General features: G+C 34.0%; 1 protein-coding gene across 4 annotated transcripts in view; it reads right to left on the minus strand.

Moving 5' to 3' along the window:
• Positions 1–1,560: 1,560 nt before the first annotated feature.
• Positions 1,561–22,424, minus strand: part of RASSF9 (Ras association domain family member 9) — a 40,168-nt gene continuing 19,304 nt past the window's right edge. For 2 of the 4 annotated variants that reach the window (XM_082760805.1, XM_082760806.1), the window contains exon 2: positions 11,644–15,751. In XM_082760805.1, the coding sequence (XP_082616931.1) occupies positions 14,476–15,751 (1,276 nt within the window). In that variant the 3' untranslated portion in view covers positions 11,644–14,475. Of the gene's footprint in view, positions 4,393–11,643; positions 15,752–16,618; positions 16,889–22,424 lie in introns of those variants that run through there. The other 2 variants (XR_014317531.1, XM_082760807.1) reach the window with 2 other exon arrangements.

A 22,424-nucleotide genomic window follows, 5' to 3' on the forward strand; every position in this document is an offset into this window, starting at 1 on the left:
ACACAAATATGAAAAAAAAAAAAAAGAAAGCTATTTGAATATCCCATATGTTGATGACTGTGATGACTGAAGAAATATTTCCATTATATAAGTGAAGATGTCTCTTAAAGTTACAAATTTGTTTCCATATATTGTACCTGCATATGGACAGAGGGAAAAGGAAACACTGTAATTTATTTTTCATATAAGTGCTATATATTATCATTTAACATAAGTTTTCTGCTGAAAATGCACAATAAAATTTAATTTAAAAAACAAACAAATGAAACATTTATGTCTGAAATTCTGGGTTTCTCTAGAGATTACATATTATTTTATATAATCCTGGAAATCCCAGACAAATTTTGTTGTCCTATTTGCCATTATCTGTTTCTCTAGATTAGAAGGAAAAAGTCATATGGGAAAAAAGGCAAACTTAAAAACCTCTAGTGCCAGCAATAACTACTACTCTGGATCTTTTCACTCACTTGAATAGGAACTTGTCCAAAATAATGGATAGAGAATGACTTTAGGATTCAGTGATCTCATTAAAAATCCCAACTTGGCCATTAATTGACAGGCTAAGTGATGTTGGCCAACTCCATTATCTTTTTCTGCCTTGCTTCACCTTGAAAATAGTGTTATTAATATATTTCATAAGGTGCTATAAGAACTCATGATAAAAAAAAAATATTATAAGAGCTTTGCTTTCCTAAAAGCTACTATTGAAATAATCATCTGTAATTAAAGTGCTGCTGCATGTTATATTGAAATGTGAGCATTCTGATATTTACCAATTTACCTTTTTTTCTCATCCCTCCTCCCGAACATACACCTACACATCATTTTGACACATGTAAAAATATGTTCATGAATCTATCCCCACGCTCCTGAAGGTCAAATGGCTTCCCCAGTACATAAATACAAAAGAATCAGCTGTCTTAAAAGATGCTTGAACAATGTGGCTTTTCAGTTTACATGATATATGAGAAGGAAAACTTTCAAAATACATTCCCTAGAGTCACCATTTAATAGAGCCAAGTCACAGATACAAATGGCAATGACACTAACACTGGTAGCTTTGTCTCTTGCTTTTTCTTTGAAACTATTTCAAGACATGATCCTATGGTAATAACAAAAGCCATGAGAAACTATTATACTTGGAAGTGGTGGCAGACCCTATGTCATTTGTTGCCACAGCAGGAAACTCCTGAGTATGCCCAAGATGAGGTATCATAAGACAGACAATTCAAAGTGAATCCCATGTGCTATTTGTAACTCACATACACAGCATGTCTTTTGCAGCATGAAACTAAGCCATTTCACAAATATAACAGAGGCTGTTGTATAACTTTCACATGCTTGATAAAAATCCAGCTATTATTTTTGGAAAATGACCATTGGTAAAAACTTTGTGCAATAACATCTTTGGCATGAAGAAGCAATGGTCATCATTTCACTTCATACATAATTGATATTCAGTGCACAGCTTTCCCAGGGCCTGTGGCAAGCCACAGTTCAGATACTGGACTTTCTCCAAGCTAGCATGGAGAAATGCTAGCTTGAGGCCTAGGAAAACAAACAAACAAACAAAAAACTGCATGGGAGCATCCCTTCTTCCTTTGAAGCAGGGACACTCTTAGCTATCATGCACAGAAGCCTCTGTTACTGTCTCCCAGCCTCTTGTGAGCAGAGGGAGCCCATTTTAAAATAAATAAATCCATGTGCAACACAATCATTCACCTTTCCTCTCCCACACCCTTTTGGTAGCAAGAGAGGATGGAAGGAACTTCATCACTGATGGACACATCTTCCCATGCCTCTCCTTCGCATTTCTTCTTTGCTGTTCAAAATCCATTCCTGACCAAAGTCAAACTGCTGTGCTGGATGCCTGGATAATAACTGGTCTAGGTTCTGCAACCTTTGCACACTACTGCAATGAGTCCCAGTGTGCTCTTGCTTCTGAAATTAACAGTTATATACTTGTAAATCCTCTGGTTTGTTATTTGGAGAGATTAGCCAAAGGATCTTTGCATATGTGATGCAGGTGAAGCAATATGAATTACAGTAGATGCTAACCAAGCAATTTAATTAATTTATTAGTTAATGATTTCATTCAGACATGGCTTTAAAAAAAAATAAAAAATAAAATTGGCTTTTAAAAAAATGACATTTTAATTCTCTACTGAGACTTACAATGCTGCTTAGTAATGTGGCATTAGGATCTGAGCAAGCAGGCAGTGGAAACTGTAGACCAGTCATCTGTATACAGATAGTGGATTGAAAATCTTGATGTACTAATCAGTATCTTGGCTAATATGAAGTATGAAAACAGCATGATTTTCTCTCTTTTGTAGCTTGACAACAACTATAAGACTGTGAGCATTCTAATAGCACAGCTTGTCATATATGAAGTATTTATTAGACATTTTCCTTCTACACAATGAATATTTCTAAAGTGAATAGTAACTGAAGAGATCAGGAAGCGGTTAAACTATGAATAAGTATTTGTCATCATCCAAGTTACTGTTTTTACTTCTTTCGCTTCTGTAAAACCTTTTTTCTTAGAAGTCTGCATGCCATAACCACTTCTGAATATTTATTCCTGGATCTGTTTTCTCTCTAGCACTTCCTCCCATTGATGTATTTATAAAACACCTTATGTTCCTTAATTCTTTTGCCTGGCAGGAATATTTGGCTATCAATGACTTCAGTGTTAATATTCCTGCAAAGTTTTACATTTCTAAGTCAAATGCAAATATCTGACCTTTATTAGAAAAATCTATACGGATACAGGGAACTCACTATTAACAACAACAACAGAAGTAAGAAGAAAAAAGTTACCAGAATTTTTCATTTGTAGGTAACCCAAAGCATCAACCTATGAATGACACAACAATCTCACAAATTACTTGTTTTGGATTATTAGCATCCTGAGCTGGGACAGCATTGTGTTGTACACTGCAAAACACATGAAACTTCCACAAAGAATAACAAAATAATTGCTTTTTGATGCTTGTAACATATTACATTCATCATCACTGTATTTGCTGCAACAGCTCTGAAATTGCTTTAGGATGCAGCATAATATTCAGCCCTACCTATCTGAGAACTAAGTGTACTAAGTTCCTTGCCAATTATGTGAAGTCAGATTACTATTTCTGCCTTCCCAACCCTTAAACAATTCTTCCCAATTTTTAACGCCTCAAGTCTTTTGCAGGCCTCACTGTACAGCTGTACAGTTGGATTTTCAAGTACATTGAGGCTTTGAGAGACTATCAAAACAGTAATTCCAGTTCTTTTTTTTTTTTTTTTTTCCCTCTACTTGTCTGTTCCCAAGAACATTGTATCATTTGCCAAGTTAGCTGAGGAAAGGTGTACTTAACTTACTAGAAAGGAAAGTCATGCAACTCCATGTGAAATAGTTATTCTTTTAAGGGATAAATAGAGTTTAAATTGCAGATGTTCTTATGCTTTCACATGTAATTTGCTACTCAGCATGGGTGTGTATATTCAGAGATCAACACAGTTTTTCAGGGAAACAGGCTGTTTTCAAATAACTTTATTTAATAAAAGACTATTTGAAAAATTACTTTCCAGAGGCTGCTATCAGAAAAGCACATTTGTACCAATAGGCTGTCAACTTTGTTGTATTGTAAATTATCCAATTCCCATTAGAACAGATGGAGTGTGGCAATTAGATGATGCCTCATACAGGACCATCTGAATTTTATTAACTGATGCCTTTGCTGAAACTAGAAGCTGGAGAACGCACTGAAGTGTTTCTGCTTAGTTTGATCACACCTTAAATGAGATCCTTCATCTTAGTTTTGTCAAGTGGGGTAAATGCAATTATACTGAATATTTGTTTTAATGAACTGCCATTATATTGAATAAATCAAGTGTTGAAACTTCTGTCATAGAATACAACATTTTTGTAAAGATTTTGAAAGAAAGATTGACCCTTCCTAGTCTGTTCTTTTTAGTGACTATTTTGCATCACCAATAGCCCCATCAGTGATCTTAAAGCATGGGGTATTAAAGCATTTTAACATGGGGTGTTACAATTTCATGGTTCTGTAAAGGGACTTAATCAGACACTCCAGATTTCTTATCCTCTACCATTTTTCCAAGTTTTCAGCCACACCCAGCCATTAGTTCAGATAACCTACCCATTAAGGTTTCTGATCGGTCATTTTGTTTATCAAGGATCCATTTTCAGAGGCTTTTCTTCTGGAATGTACCTTAGATAGCTTTTCAGCCATAACCTGCATAGCTTGTAATGCAGAGATAACTGGAAGGAAAGTAACAACAGAGGAAGAAATGGAGAACAGATGGAAGAACTCTTTTTCTACAGTTTTCTAGGGTGGGTTCATCAGAAGGGTCCATTGCATGTCAAGTTCTAGAAGCATTCTGAAAAAGATGAAACCCCCTGAGAATTTACTAAGCTATTTAACTGTTAGTGTAAGACTAACATAATTACAGTACTTCATGATATTACAGTGCTTCATGATTTATATTGAATATATAAAGGAAAAAAAATACAGAAGTCAGTTTTGAAGGTATAGTTTTACAGCAGTAAGTTAAAGAGAATTGAGTGCATCTACATGACAAAGTTTAAATAGCAAAAACCAGCTCAGATTATAACCCTAATAAAATAAGACCAGAACTGATTTGTTAGAATTTTACTTCATATTGCTGCATGAAGCAAAACTGTCACAAACCTACACAGAAAGTGGATAGAAAATTAACAATTAAATTTGAAGCAATTTGGAAATTTATAATGCATCCCTAAAAGGCATTTAGCTAAACACTAAAGACAGAAGTAATACCTTTGGGCTATGGTATTTCCATTCTTTTGCACTAATAAAGAAAAAAGTTGAAACTTCATCTTTTTTTATTTTGTTTTGTTTTGTTTAATATGGTGATTTAACTTCCCTTTGCATTCATTCATTTTCCCCATCTTCTTCTCACCTTTCCTCAGGTGTCACGCACACAGCAGTTTGACTCTTTTAGCCCTGTGGTAGTATTACAATTTCAGCAGGAGGAAGTAGAAATGATTTACTGCGTGCAGAATCACAGAATCACAGAATTTCTAAGTTGGAAGAGACCTCAAGATCATCGAGTCCAACCTCTGACCTAGCTCCTCAGAACCTTCCTGCTTCTCTTACAAAGGTAAAGTGTTCCAGAACAGGAGAATCTAGATAGGAAGGAAAGCTGTAACATTACTATCTAGATAGATTCAAACCTAATTTTGTTTATTTCCTGGCTCTGACAGAAGTTTCACAACTTTGAATGACTCAGTCATTATGAGCCTAGTTTCTCACTTGTAAGAGACTATTTCTTTGACTGTTTGTCATTGTGCTGACAGTTGAATCTCTACATGTCTTGACATCAGAGATGTACATTGTGTAGGAGTGTAGGCAATACTTCTTTTAACTGCCAGACAGGAGAGCAGTAAAGAACTCCCAGCTTGTGGGTTGTTTTTTGTTTTGTTTTGATGTAGTTTTTTTGTTGTTGTTGTTGTTTGTTTGTTTGTTTGTTTTCAGATGTGGTGGGGGTGGCTCTTTTTCAAGTTTCCTGTGTGTGTGTATAAGAAGCTTTCAGTTAGGCTGAAATATATGCAAAGTCCAGGGACATGAAAATTCCAGAACAAGTAGATTTGCCAGTTCTAGAAACAGTGGTACTTTTATTACAAGGTAAATATTTTAGGCCATTTTTTTCAGGCCTCCTCTTTCTCTTCATCATTTTTTGATTATTATTTTTTTAAATTTATATATATACATATATTATTTTTTTTTTCTGAGAAGCTGTAAAATTTAAGGGCCTATTTTAAGACATAAGGATAATCTGGTTTGGTCTTTGCCTAACACAGGCCATAAAAAAACACCAATAATTCTTGTAGTGGAACATATCATTTTCCCCTCCTATGTAAGTGAATGCTGTCAAGCTCAATAATTTGTACTTTTCTAAAGCATAAAAACATCCTGTCTCAATTTATGGAGTCCTAGAGATGATGAGTTTCCTTCTCTTTGGAAATGGATGATTACTATCATTGCATAACAGGTGTTTCTAATTTTTATTTTCAACCAGAAACAAATCTGGGGTTGTCATATGATGTGGATGAGGATGGCTAAAGAGTTTGTCACACCCACAACAAGGGACAAAATATTCTACTTTATATCTGTGTGTACATCTTTGCTCTGCTGGCTTTTATAAATATTTTTTTGTTTTGTTTTGTTTTGTTTTTGTTTTTGTTTTGTTGGCTCCACTTCAACTCTTACTTTACTTTTATCCAATTTCATGGTAAACCACACTTAAATTTATTCCTTTCTCAGACCTCTCAAAAGCTGTCCCAGGACACAGAAAAAAATAAGGCAGAAATTATCCAGTATGTCTATCTGTGAAGTAACAGTCAATTGTATGTTAATGTTGTTTCCTAATGTTGTTCTCTACTGTTAGAAGAAAAGTGTTAGGAGAAAAATTATGGCAGCACAGTTCAGTTCTGAGATTCATGATTATCTGCCTTGTGAGCTAAGTATCTGCCAAGCATAAACTACCCACTTCTGCAAAACTCACACTGGGACCTCAACTACCAGATGCAACTGGTCATATCTAAGTCTGCCTTGACAGCATTAGGCACATGGGATCACGGAGTAGGAGAGTCCCAGCACATTAAATGCGAGAAATATTAGTGCTGTAGCAAGGAAACTTGAAATGGGAGAAAGACATATACAAATGCATGAGTCATAACAAGCGCATTTTCAGTACATTTCAATACTTTGGTGTGTTAAAAAATAAAACAGCAACCTCTCCCATACAAAAATAAATAAATAAATAAAATCCTACAGATGAAGTTTCCCTATACTCTTTATTAGTTGGTGGTTTTCCATTCTCAGTGACAATCTTTTCTGTAATTCATAAAATCATGCATTTTTCATACATCCGTTTCTAAAAGCATTGATAAAAAATCTGTCTCAGTACTGTAGTAGCTGCACTAATAAACTGAATCTGTGTCTATAGCTGTTTGCACTGATCGTGAATCACAATGCTACTTGGGGAGTGTCATAGCCTAAAAACAAAATGAAACAAAATGAAACAAACAACAACAACAAAAAGTAATAAGGAATTCCTGATAAGGAATATAAGGATATTAATCGACTTACTTGATGGCCACATTTCTTGCATACTACTCTGCAGTTCTATTGTCATTCTGTAAATTCAGATGTGAAGAGTTTTTCTGAGGCCAATTCATGATTTAAAACTACAGCATTACCAACCCAATAACTAAAAGACTTTAACAAGACCTCTTCACCATGACTTTAGTTTAATGATCATAAAAAGTTATTGGTTCTGAACTAGCTTCTCGTATTTAAAGAAAAAAAAAAGGGGGGGGGAGGTGAGGGTCTTGTTTTCAGGCAGTTCTGCAAAATCAATAAATTTATTCCCTTCCTCACTCCTGAAAGTAGAGAGTCCCGTGTAATCACAAAACTCAAGAAGTTAGATTATCAGAAGAACACAGTTCATAACACGTTCTCTTGCCATCCTTACAAAGGGATTGTTGAGGAACACTCATCTTACAGCAGAAGCTGTGAAATGGCTTTGCTTCCCCTACATAGTCATATATAAGCAATATATCTTATATCATTATATATATATATCTCATTATATCATATATATCTTTCCTGAAACTCATGGAATTTTACAGCAATTAAACAGTTACACAAGCACAGGACTTAGTCTTTCCCTAAATGCCTATGTTGCATAGCTCAAATATTGACTTAACTACAAACAGTCTTGGCCTGTAATTTTAGACGTCGAAACCAAATACACAAAATATGTCTTGGAAAAGAATGCTGAAAACAGCAATGATATGAAAGTGGTTAGTCTTTACAGAAAAGAATTGTACAATTTTTCTTCAAAACACCTGATCTAAAATTTATTTATATCACTGGACCTTTGTTAAGAAATGAAAAACAACTGAATACCTGCTTGTTAATACAAAGTTCTCCCACAGAAAGGGAGTGTTCAAATTTACAGAACAAAACTGTTTGCATAGTAAAATAATAATCAAAAAATTGTAGCCCTCAAAGGCAAATATATGCAGCCCTCAAAATGGTGAATGTTACAAGGAAAGTTCTGCTTCTTGGGGTCACAATCAATAACACCATTCATGACCTGAGTGAACATTATCAAATCCATGTATTGCTAATCTGCTGTTCTGGAAATGTGTGACTGTGCAGTACAGCCCTGGGTTTATGATTGACCTGGCTCTTTTTGACATGACAAGACCAGAAAATAAATAGTACCAGTTCATAATTTTGTTAGCAGAATCCAGTGCAACTATAAATAATTTAAGAAATACTTCAATTAAGACTTATGTTACATAAAAGAACCTTCTGATCCATTTAAACTTTTTCATATATAAAACAGAATGAAGGTAAGGGCAATTTACTGTATGCAAACTATTATACTAAAATACTTGGTGAACCTCCTCTCAAAGGAAGTCTATATACCTATTTTATGAATGTTTGAGCAAAATAAAATATAAAGTAACTGCAGTGTAGCTACTTAATCTGCAGTTTAAAACAAATACATGCACTCAGAAGTCAGAAATAAAGCAGATCTGATGTGATAGAAGTCAGAAATAAAGCAGATAAGAATGAATATAAAATAAAAGCAAGATATTTTATGTTGGAAAAATTCTAAAAAAAAAAAAATAAAAATCTGATCTAACCAGCTGAATAACTCAAAAAAAAAAAAAAAAAGTACAAATATGAACATAATGGAAATTGCACAGAGCTGCAAAAAAGGTAAGACTGATATTTAGGTAAAGTGTGAAGATGAGTTGAATCAGAAATGGGGAAAATGGCAAAACAAGTTCACATAGTCTGTGACAACCTGCAAAAGAATTTAAATTACAGTGAACACTGCATATACATATACATATATATAAAATTTCTTATCACTAGAGTTTAATACAGAAGATGTACTACTTGTAGGTCATGAGTGACAAAAGCTCTCTAAATCAAAAGATCCCTGTCTAATATTATGCCTAACTACTTTCTCATGTAAATAACTCCCTTTTCCTTGTAACTGACTTACTGACGTATTATTCGCAAGACTGCATTGGTGAAGTGCTCAGAAGCCCTTGTGTACTTTTCTACTTCTATGCATTGCAGAATGAAAAAAAAAAAAATACCACAGAAAATAATTGAACTAACTGTTTGACTTTCTTCAGTTAATACTATAAGCTCCCTCCAGCCTTCATAGGATCAAATGGAGCTTCTGGCTGCCAGCAAACTTTTTGTAGGAACTGGGCTTTTTGCTTTTATTCTTTCTTAACTGGATCCTAACAAGAGTTATTCTTAAAGTAATCTTCCTCTCCCCTCAAAAATATTATTTCCTGAAAAATGCTTACCAATGAATGGACTGAAGATCACAAATTAAGTTTTCAAATATTTACATGAATTAAAATCTCAACCAACAGGCTAGTCAAGCAAAATACGCATACAGTTATTGCATAAGCCAAAACCTGCATTTACATGCAGAAAGACTACATTTCTTACCTTTACTGGGGATTCAGCTGACAAAACTAGCACAGTCAAGAGTTTCTGTCATTCTTACAGTACATGTTTTTGAAAATGGAATGATCAGTTGGTTTTTGAATGAATCATTGATATGAAAAACTTCAAATTCCAGTTGAATAAGATAGAAATCTACTATGTATCATAAAATGTACCTAATGCACCTAATTCATAATTCAGAAAAAGCAAAATACTGCCCAAACCTAACTACATGTTCTTATTTGGAAATGTTTCCTGGGTGAAACCTGAAGGCTAGTCAAACATTACAAAGAGCTCTTACGGGAAAAAAAAAAAAAAAAAAAAAAAAAAAAAAAAAAAAAGTGACTGGATTCTAGCTGGACCTGATCTATTGGACATGAAAGGCAGCCGTAAATTTGATTCCAGAAATTCAGTCTGCAAGCATCTCTCTGAAAATCTCTGCTTGATGTAGGACATAAAAATGAAATATCTGTTAAGTATTAGAAAGAAACTATTTCTGTGTGTATTTTCCATCCCAGCAAACCACTCTTTGTGGTCAATCATTTCAGTCATGGAAAGTTCTGTTTGAGAACAGACTATAAGACTTTGTTATAGTGTAACATACTCTGGGTTGCTTGTTAAAATAAATTTTTAAAAAGTGACAATAAAATAACTTTGGAATGATACTATTACATTTTATGAAATGTTGTGTCACAAACAAAATAGAATCCTAAAAAATAAACTACATTCATTTGAACACATTTCAGATTTTATAAAATGTCAAATAATTTAGATGCTTTTCAAATACTGTAGTAAAATACCCAGAAGGATAAACACCACAGCTCTAGGAAAAGAAAATATTATGCATATAATCATGCTGAGCATGCAACTGCAAGCTTACTTAACTTGCAAGACCAGAAAAGATGGTCTAAGGTAGGTTTAGAAAAAAGTCCTTTGGATTAGACTTCTGTTCTTATGTGCATGTACCACTTGCACTATTAATGAACATATTCATCATTAGCAAAGATATTTTATTAAAAAAAAAGTTTCATGAGATGAAAATGGAAAAAAAAATATGTATATTTAAACAGAATGAACAGTTGAGTATATTAAAAAGTTAGCAAGGAATGCTCATATATTACTAAAGAAAATACAACATGCATCACACACAAAGTAATTCAAATTACTATTTGCTTAAAGTTAAATACATCAGTACATTGCTGAATTAGGTTCATAAATCTAGATTTTTGTCTCTCCAAAGCAATGAACACAATTAAGCAATCAGAAGTAGAAATGATATGATTTTGTAATAATGATTTGTTACATTACATCTGTTTATGTCTTTGCACAGTTGGAAATATGCAAAAACTAACAAATGATGATTCTGGGCATGTAGAGAAATGAAGAGCCTATTAATCTTAGCAGCCTAAAGCTGCAAGTTGAAATTCACAGACATGAGAGTTTCAATCTGTCAGTATCATATAATAGAATATCCTTTGTCAGCAATCTGTATGTATATATGGAACATAAGGCAGCCAGTAGAAAAATCCCTGAATGTACAATCTGAAGATAAAGATGTTATCTATTAGTCTGAAGTAATAGAAGTTTTTGGGGATTGCTCAGTTTTCCAGGGGAGAAAAAAAAAAAATATATATATATATATATATGTAATAACACTGTAATTTTTAAGCATATAAGTGGATATTAAATACTGTAAATTTATGTATAATAAAATGATAATTGTATTTTATATTTGCCTTGTAAATGAAAGAGTCATCATTAAGGAACTTAAGTAGGTAATTAAATTGACTCATTTGCTTTCATCAAATTTGTAAAAGTATATAGTAAGTTGTGAAGAAACATGAGATTGAGGACTTTGTTCCATGGAAATTTTCATAGTTATATTGGTTACAAATATAATATTATGTTATGTGTTACTATTTAGGTATGTAGGAGCCAGTACACTTTGTATTAGCCAAGTGTCAGTACTGTTTCATTTCAGTATTATTAGCCCAGGTGACGGTCACTGAAGATCTCTGCCTAGATTCATATCAGAAACATCCCGAAACAATCAGGCTGACTCTGACCCTACTCACTTTGTTATTCCTTTCACTCTGTGTTTTTTTTTTTTTTTTCTTTCTAAAATTTATTTTTCTTTCAAAACCCCATTGTACAGATGAGTGTAAAGTACTGAATTTCCTTTCACTACTCCTTGACGTTTCCTGTTTTCTCTCCCTGGGTAGAGTTTTTCTCTCCTCTTATGTAAGACTTTTTTTGAACTTTATCCATAAGTATAACATACTCTGTGGAATTTTTTATAAAATAAACCTCAAATGTTAAGATGGAAAGAGAACTGACTTAAAAGAATGTCAGAAAATGAGACAAAATATTTGGGTTTGCATTTCCTTCTGGGAATAATTAAAAAAAAAATGTAGACAGTTAAGGCAAAGTAAAAATGATTAAGTAAGGAGCATAAGGGATGATAAATTCTACTTTTAGCAACCTGAAAATACGTTAAATGAGTGCACAAAAAGTGTATAAGCAGATAAACAGCAAAGAGTTCATGCAGTATTTAATTATCTTGTACATTCATTTAAATTCAGAAAGAATTTTTTTTATGAAATATCAAATTATAAGCTTCAAAATATTGTGAATTGTGTTATATTATTTTATTAAGAAATACTCTCTCAACCTATTTTTCCTATTTTCTTTTAAAACACAATAATACTCTAAAGATCTACGTGTTGCAGGGGATGTAGTGTCAAAACATATATTGTGGATAAAGATCATGGCCAAAAACCAGTACAAGTTCCTATACGTAAACTAACTCTGGTAGAGTGTGAGTGGAAATTATTTCCCACACAGGTCTTGTACTGGCCTGCATAGGTATGAATATTATTCTGCTTGAATTTTTATCCCCTAAGTATTAAAAAAAAAAAAAAAAAAAAAAAAAAAAAAAAAAAGACTCAGTAGAAATAACTATTACCTACATTCACAAGAACTCAGAGAATACATGAGCCTACTCTCAACATTCAGAGTTCTGCACTTGTCAGAGCGATACCACTGATTTCAAAAGATGCTGACTTGCATTAATAAATTATTACAGAGATATTTGATATATTTCCATCAGGAGCTGATGAGTCTACATATGACATTATTACTGAAGTATTCAAATAACATTGTATGATAAAAACACAACACAAAATATATTAAGGTAACTAGCACATATTCCTGGAATAAAAACTCTATAATATCCAGGATCCAAATTTTTTTTTCTTTTTTTTTTTTTTTTTTTTTTTTTTAAAAAAAGCAACATGAAAACTGATTTTTTAGACTTTTTTTTTCTTTTTTTTTTTTTTTCTTCTGTGTCAAATATATGTTAACCAGCAGTCCTAGCACGTCCGTCATTTTAGAATACAGATGGTTGACAGACATTTAAGAGAAGAAAAATATAGGAAAGGAAAGCAGTGCTCCTGAAAGTATATTTATTCCATCCAGGTATTGTCCTTTCATTTACTTTGAAGGCTTTTAATTCCAGGATCTGTTGGAACTTTGTTGGAGCTAAACTTTAGAAATGTTGTAACTCTTTCTCCATTCAATTCATTTAATCAGATTTACATTATGTTTTCAAAAGCCTTAAACAGATCGATCTGCAAAATAGAAACATGGCAATCCTCGGTGTGCAACCCAGAAATTATTCATGTTCTCTCTGTTAGCAAGGTTCTAGCTCAGAGTTAGAAATCTTGTTTGGTAACTGAGAAGACATACACTTCAATTCTGAATTTACAAGTGATCTTAATGACTACTTCCCAAGTGAAATAATTTGACACTCTCCTCTCCCTCACTCATGGCCCAATGTTTAAATTGGATCAGTTTTAGTTGTATTCTAAAGTTCTTACCAAGGAGATAACAAAAGGGCCATATTGCTGCTCCAAATCAGTACTGGACAGGATTGGACAACCTATCTGCTATTTGAGAAGAACAACTACCTGGCACTTGGGAACCAGTAGCCAGAGCCAAAAATGTCTGGCCCCTGCCTGTCTCTTGTTTTATGTATGATATGGTAGTCATGATCTGAGGAGGCCAAAGACTTTGGATCCTACTGGTGAGATAAGCAGGAGAAAGCCTTCCTGAAAATGCCCCTGGGGCTAGGTGTGAGCTTGGGATTTGATCACCTCACAGAAACAGGAGGTAGGCAGTTCTGACATGCCCGCTGGCAAAACTGTGTGTCCATATACCGTCACCATGGCAACTGCAGGGTAACAGCAGAGGAGCAAGAGTTTTAAAGATCTTAGTAGCAGTTAGACCCTGCTGAAAGACAATGGAAATTAACTACCTATGTGTGTAAGGTCATTTTTAAATTGGGACATAGGTGGTTTTGAACCTACCATCCTGTTAACTCAGCACTAAGTTTAAATATATAGCATAAATGCAATTGCATTTTTTTGTCTTGCAGCATCATAAAAACTAATTTTTAACAGACTACATGCTTGATTATATTATATTCCAGGGAAACTCCAGTTGAATAAAGCTTATGTAACAGAGCAGAAAATCAATCTCTCCATTTAGTTGGGTCTAATATATAATTCACATTCCTTAAAAGTTAGAGAGATGTAGATGTGAAATAAAAGGTTGTGGGATATCAAAGCTCCAGGCTTTTGGTTCAAGCTAGTCAGAATGCTGCTGTTTCACTGAATATTACAAGGTCTAAACAGTACGTCCCAATTTAGCAAAAGCCAACAACTTTGCACCTATTAGCAGTGAACCCATGAGACTGCCTGTGCATTTAATCACAAGTATACTTTTAAGCACATAGACACTGTTTACTTTGCTAGAGTGGTGCCACAGTTGCAACATCTTAAGGGGCTGGACTCTCAAGACAATAAAGTTTACCTATTCTTCTATGTATCCCTCAAAATGTGACTTTTCAAAAATGCATGACTGTTTTCAACTATGTTGATAACAGTACCATGTCCCCGGAAGTAATTTCAGAGTCCTGACTGTGTGTAGAGCTGATTCCAGTGTCAGAGTCTGTATCATTTATGTCCAGATTAGTCACTCTGTGAACAAAGTCAGGAACTGCAATGCTGTTACTGGAATTGCCACTGCCCTTGGGTGGCTCTTCATTCAATGGAAGCCTAGTTTCGATGTTGTCTTTAATATGTAGTAAATTAAATTCTTCTGTAAGAAGTTCATACTCTTTTTCCTTCTTTTGAAGCAATGAGTCCCTGTAGGTAAGCTCTTTCTGAATGCAGCTCAGGTATGAATTGATTCTCAGACCATCTTTCATACTTTTTTCCAGCTCATACTTTACACTTTCCAAATTTGAGTTTTCCAGTTGAGCATTAGAAGCTCCTTCTGTGTGAATATCATCTCCTTTTTTTTCTGAACATATACCATATACTTCTTTCTCAATTTCAGCACACAGCTTCTCTATTAATTGTTTGTGATGTTTCAGTCTCTCTTCAACCTGTAAAATTCCCTCACTTTTGCTGAAATATTCGTGCATCTCTTTTTGATCATCTGGCCTACTCCCTTGCTGCTCAGCCTCACTTGGATTGATTGTTAAATATGAGTTCTGCACATAATTTTCTCCATCATTGGCAACACGGTCTAAATGGAATTGTGCTTCACATTTTTCAATTTCCATATCTAGTTCCTTCATCCTAAGGACTTGCTGATGAATGGTATGATCTTGAGATATAATCAGATGAATCAGTGTCTCCATATTATCTCTGTCTTGCTGAACACTGTCCTGTTTAAGTTTGGCCAGTTTCCGGAAAGTCTTCCTGACGATTTTCTTTTGCTTGTCTATTGGCAACATCTTCATGTAATTGGCTGGGCTGAGTTCCCACTGCTTTTCTACATTTTGTACTACCTTAGCTTCAGCTGTTTTCCACAATGGAAATGAGAGGAAAGCATCAGACTTTACTAACACGAAGTGCAAATTGGGCTGCTCTTCCCCCCAGGCCTTCCAAAGTCTCAGAATCTTTGTCAACGGAGGAAGGACTCGCTCAGAGCCTCTCCATTTTTCTACAATACAGTAATCACTGGGTTTTCCAAAGAGGACCTTTTTCTCTCCGAATGTTGCTTGATGTTCCTCAAGTAGTGCTTGAATCACTTCTGCACAAGTTGTGCGTTTTGTCAGGCCACATACAATCTTCTCTTCCTGGCAAACCCACACCACAATCTCTCTTTCATTTGAAGCCATCTCCTTGCTGGGAGATCTAAAAAAAAAAAAAAAAAAAAAAAAAAAAAAGACCAAATTTAAATAGAATTTAATTTTGTTACAGTTTAACTCAGCTAAGCACCACACCACACTGCCATTCACTCCCTCCACTTCCTCCATGGAAAATATCTAAAAATATAGAGTAAAATTCATGGGCTGAGATAAAAACAGTTTGATAGGACAGCAAATGAAGAGAAAATAATAATAATTATTAATAATAATAATATATATAAACAAATTAAGCACAATGAAATTGCTCTTAGAATCACAGAATTGTAGAGGTTGGAAGCGACCTCCAGAGATCATCATGTCCAACGCCCCTGCCAAAGCAAGTTCCTTAGAGCAGGCTGCCCAGGTAGGCATCCAGACGGGCCTTGAATATCTCCAGAGGAGGAGACTCTACAACCTCCCTGGGCAGCCTGTCACATGTGCTCCGTCACATGAAGAAGTTTTTCCACATGTTGGTGTGGAATTTTCTGTGCTCCATTTTTTGACCATTGCCCCTTGTCCTAACCCCACAAACCACTGAAAAGAGGTTGGCCAAATCCCACTGTCTCCCACACTTAAGATATTTGTAAACATTGATAAGATCCCCTCTCTTCTCAAGGCTGAACAGACCCAGGTCTCTCAGTCTTTCCTCATAGGGAAGATGCTCCAGGCCCTGTATCATTTTTGTGGCCCTCCGTTGGACTCTTTCCGGAAGATCCCTGTCTTTTTTTGTACTGGGGAGCCCAGAACTGGACACAGCACTCCAGGTGAGGCCTGACCAGGGCAGAGTAGAGGCTTGAACTGCTGGCCACGCTCCTTTTTATGCTCATAACCTGCTGACCAATCCCCAGCCCCTCTCTGAGCAGCTGTCCCATACCTGTCCAACCATCCCAGTTTTATAGATCAGCAGTACACCATATGGTATGAGACATCTCTCTTTGGCCAGTTTGAGTCAGGTGTCCTGGCTGTGTTCTCTCCCAGCTCCTTGTGCAACCGCAGCCTCCTCACTGGCAGGCCAGCACAAGAAACTGAAAAGAACTTGACTTATTGTAAGCACTGCTTGGCAACAACTAAAACATCAGTGTGTTATCAACATTATTCTCATCCTAAACCCCAAACTCAGCACACACCCCTATGAAAAAAACAAACAAACAAACAAAAACAAAACAAAACCAAAAACCTCTATCCCAACCCAAACCAGGTCAAAATGGCAGAGACTACATGAATAACAGCTATAATCCTGATATGCCTACAACATTGAAAAATTCCTATTTTCCTGTACAAAACAATATTGTTTAAATTACATGAAGAAATACTTTTGGAATCAGAAAAATATGCCTATTTCAGGTTCTTCTCTAATATTAATGCCAGCCCAGGTAAATGTGCATCTCCCAAAAATGTATTTCATCATATTTATTTTTTGTACACTTAACAAGTGTTAACTATCAATAAGTGTCAAAGTGTGGCAATCTGCATTAAATTTCCAGACTGTCCTAGAGTAACATAGAGATCTACAGCAGAGTAACTTTCAGTTCTGCATATCTGTTCTCATCACACAAACACTGCACAATTTAGGAGCTCTTAATATCACCCAGGGATATTCTGTAGGGAAGAATCATGCTTCCAAATAGATACTGAGGATAAGTGGACTTTGAAATACTGCTGAAAATGAGAAAAGATAACAGAACTTGATGGTAAGATAGATCTGTAGTTCTGCCACATCTGCATTTTCAAGCAATACAGATTCTTTTTCAAAATATAACTTATATGAATGCAAGAAAAATTTAAAAGCTTTAAGATACATTCTATTTATGAATTTCAATGAATGTGGTATTAACCTGACCTTACCAACTGGTACCACTTTACAGATACAAACATCTAAATTCAAATATCTAAGATCCCATTATAATTGTTATTGTATCAATATAATCAGCAGAGCCTGGAGTGTGATTCAGATGACAAAAATGCAGAAATTTTACTTTAGAGATAACTTTTTTGTTTGGACTGCCATAGACTGTTCAATGACACAAGGCCACTGCCAATGTAAGAGATGTAGCTGAAAGGAGAGGAGGGTGTGATGTCCAGGATATTCCTATCTTCTAGCCTCTACATGAATAATTTCCGCTTACCCAGATCTGGTGATTTGGCTTCTTGCCTAGAATGATAAAACAATAAATTCTCTGAGCAAAAATGCATATCTTTAGATTTTCTGGTATCACTTCCAGTTCATTTTAATGAATGAGATTTAACCCAGTCTGATGGGGAAAGCCTGAAAATGATAATGAAAATATTGACAGTATTCTAAGGGCTCAATACCACATTTTTTTTTCTACCTATGACTAAATATTCACAAGACATTTCTATTTTTTTGAGACTTAGTAGGAATGGAGTTTTACTTGGGTTAGTTAGGGTTATACCTTGTGATTATTAAAGCAATTCAACTTGTTTCTTTTTTCTTGTTTATTACATGGCATGGGAGAAAAACTGTAATCCAAAAAACTGAACCATGAATTGACTCAGTTCTAGGTGCCACTGACCACAAGGCAAGAATCCTCAAAATGCAGGAGACTGCAAATAAATACAAATAAGACGTACAAAAGTGACTTTTTTATTGCTACCACACAGCAGAGCTCTGTCCAATTGCTCCAGGCCTTGGAACATCCTTCCATAAAATTTGTGTTTTGTTAGATTACTCTGAGTGATGACATCATTTTCCCACTTCAATAGCTCCTTCTTACAGGCCAGCATTTTACCACAATTAGTTTTTAAAACTGGTGTTCAGAAGATTAATATATTTTTCCTAGATTATGAAAATAAGAATATGTCACAGACATAGAAAATGGCAAAATGCATAAAGAAAAAACTATTTGAGTTACAATATCAGATTAAATAACATTACTGTTAAGTATGTCACATGCTAAAAAGTCAATACCTGTAAATTCTTTTAGGTTCACAGTATACAGGATGCTATAGAAATATTTTTGTCTGTTGAGAGATTAATAGTTATACGAAACATATAAATAGACAATTGCAATGTAAGTCAGCAGTGACTGTCAAATAGCTCAGTATATTAAGAATAAAATAATGGAAAGCAAATTATCAAAAGTAAGTGTCTCAAACTATGCTCACCACTTATACATAAACAATACACATAGAAATAAAAGTATACTAGCAGTCATTGAATTTCAACTTATAAAAGTACTGTCAGAAAAAAATAAAAATGAAATAGAAGTAAAAATGTAAGAAATACTAGGCTAGGACTTTAAGGCAGTAAGTTCAGAACAGGTATTTCCCATCCCATTGTTTTTCATAATCAATACATACATTTAAGAGTCAGTCTTCAAGCACTCTTCTGAGAGACTTATGTAATTTGTTTGCACATGGAAATTCCTCCTATTTTTCTCATTCTTGTTTTTGGCTGACTGAAGTATCATCTCCTGCTCAGTATTTTCAGTGTGCAATAGATCATTTGAGTTATGCAGAAGCTTACTTTCTCTTTTAGATATTATTAAGCCTTCAGAAATAAATAAATAAATAAATAAAATAATAACAACAATAAAAAAAAAACTTAGATACTCCATTGCATTTGTGTACTGATAAGTACTTGTATTATACATGTTTTTACATGCATGTCCCACTGACTATTTTTTTTCAGTTACATTACACTTGTCTACTCAGACTTTACATTGAGTTTTCTTGGGAAGAATTTTTCTCTGCTGGTCTGTTTAACATGCTGAAGTCCACAACTCATAGTAGTGCTGAAGGAATGGAAAATGCATACACATGAAGGTACACAAAGAACTCAAGTAGCTTGTACATACATATGTACTTTTACATATATATGTGTGTGTGAATGTATAAGTATATATAATATACATCTAATTATATTGTCACCTTTTGGAGAAAAGAAGCAAAAACATTCTGTAATTCTTGAATCAAAACAGCCCTGTAAAGTGCAAATTTTTTTTCCATGTGTTTGTCACAACATATATTATCCACTTTTTTTTTTTTTTTCAGTAGCCTTACTATGTTTTTTTGCTTTTGCTTTTTAATTCAAAGAGAATTAGTGAATCTTATAATCTTATTCATACAGTACCATGGAATTCTAATATCTTAGTGTTAGAATAGTGTTAGAAAGTGTTCTAAGAGTTCTTTATTATCTTCCACTATAAAGAGGTAAACCATTGTTGCCTACCATGGACCTTTCAAGTAAAATTTATTCTCTAATTCTTTAATGATAGTTAATCCAAGTTATGCCAAACAAAAATGAGGCTTTAGCTTGCCAGGGACACCATAACAATTATTAAAGACCTGCTTTCAGGATGCAAGGAGATGCTAATACTAGGACCCATCCTTCATTAAAAAGTGCTTTCTTTATTGAAATAGGAGACCAGATTCTGTATGTAAGTGGAATTCTTCACACTTAGACATCTGGAAGTTAAGATTTCAATATATGTGTGTGTATATATATATATATATATATATATATATCATCAAAGCTCCTCCTTGACGTGAGAGGAGAGTAGATTTCCAATAAGTCTCCATATTCTAAATCGTTGCTTCAAATGAAGCTATTCCTCTCTTTCACTAACTACAAGAAATTTGTCACCTTCAACTAAACATTTAATTTTCAGATAGCTAAATACAGGTGAGAGTAATCCAATCACATTCTGGTTTATTGTCCAAGAGAAGGGTAACAGGAATGGTTCGGATAGTATTAGACTTATTACAGGTAACTTAAACATGGGACCTAAAAAAATGCTGTTTAGTATGTTAATGTCATTTATAAGGAAATCCAGGAAGTAATTTCAATAGTAAGGAAGAGGTAATCCAGTTTGTCACTCCTTGAATAAATGTTGATCATGGAAAGCGATTTTTTTTTTTCTTCTGATATGTAATAATAGAAATGACAATATTCAACAACAAGATCTAGTTTTAGATGGTCATTTAAACAAAAGGGCAAACTTCTCATATTTACTGATTCCTTGGTCTTTGCATTCTGCATTTGTTTAACAAAAGCAAAAGAACGATTATTTTTGAATGACACATCAATTAATGAGTCTATAGCAGCTAAGATGTTTTTCCAGTTTAAATATTTGGCTTTCTTGAAAAACAGTTTCAGAAACATCTTCTAGTAGCTTCAAAACTAGCTGGGCAACTTCTCTTTTTGAAAATGTTTGTTTACATCAACACCAATAATCTTTAAAGATTTCAGTTCTGATTTGAATTCTATTTCTTTGAATTGATCACTGAAATGTTCTGTCTATCTAACCATGATTTTAAAGCCTTGATGATAACAGCATGTCTTTTTTTTTTTTTTTTTCCCTCCAAAGTCCTTTCTGGAAAAGATGAGCATTTAAACTTCAGAATGGTCAAAAGTCCTTCCTTTTCTAAGAATTGTCAAAACTACAGTCCTTTTTGTTTGTTTTGATTTCTAGTTTCATACCTTCTATATTTTGCTTCTCTTCATTATCATCCCCCCAAAAAACCATATTAATCATATCATAGACCTCACACAAAGCCTTGATTGTGTCAGCACAAGCTGATTGTTGCATATCAGATATACATGTACGCTTCATTAATTTATTATTCAGGCCTAAGGGAAGAAAGGTAATACATTCCAGCAATGTACAGACAAAACAAAAACACACATTTATGTTGCACAAAGTCAACATATGAGACAGCTTAAAGCAACTCTTCTAATATTGACTAATGCAAGTGATGACTGGCACAAAAACATACATATCAAAAACATAATTCTTTGCCTTCATGAAAGTTTTAACACTCTTACTACATATGAAATATATAGCTTTACAAGCAATCAAACCAATCAAATAAAGGAATTCCTCCTACTTTTACTAATTTCAGTAAATATTATGCTGGGGCTAGATCATTTATGTATGATAGATCATTTATGTATGATATTGATAGCAGCTTAATATGATGTTCCTAAAATATCATTGACAGTAAAAGATTTTTTTTTCTTTGTTGGGATAAAAAAAAAAAAACAGAGATAAAATAGTTCTCTCCCTTCACCACATTAAATTCTTTGTATACTTTCACTTGAAAATAAAATGGAATTTTATTGACATTCCTTTTTTTTTTTTTTTTTTTTTTTACCATATTCATCCCACGGAGCTAGTCAAACTGAGTAACTCAAAAATAAAACAGCTAGTCAACAGCTAGAAATTTCGCAGCCAAGACATATTTGTGAACCCATTGCTAGCACTACTGTTTAATGCTTTACTACTTTTAACTCAGTATGACCAATTTCCTAGACAAAAGTTTTTGTGTTAGTAAAATCCAAATTGATAATCCAAACTTCTATTAACTGTCTCCTCCCAGTCACTGAAATAATTTATATTGAATAAAAAATCTGCAGGTGAACATAAGTAACTCACAAGGAAACACATTAATCCTTTGCTGGAAAATATATAAAACTGTTAATATTTTATAAATTTACTACCAAAGAGTTCATGCTGGAAAGCCATCTGCATGAAATAGCTTAGTTTTGTTGGTATTGAAGTTACATCTATCTTTTTGGGTTGGAATATTGTTATACTTCTCATATAATATAATAATAATATTACCTTTATTTCTTTCATCATGGCATCTGCAAGTGGCATATAAACTGTAATTCTTGATGTCAGAAGGATAGTTTCTAGGATGCTAGCAGATGATAT

The sequence above is a fragment of the Aythya marila genome (genome assembly GCF_965140915.1).
Source record: "Aythya marila genome assembly, chromosome: 1".
Taxonomy (NCBI): Eukaryota; Metazoa; Chordata; class Aves; order Anseriformes; family Anatidae; genus Aythya; species Aythya marila.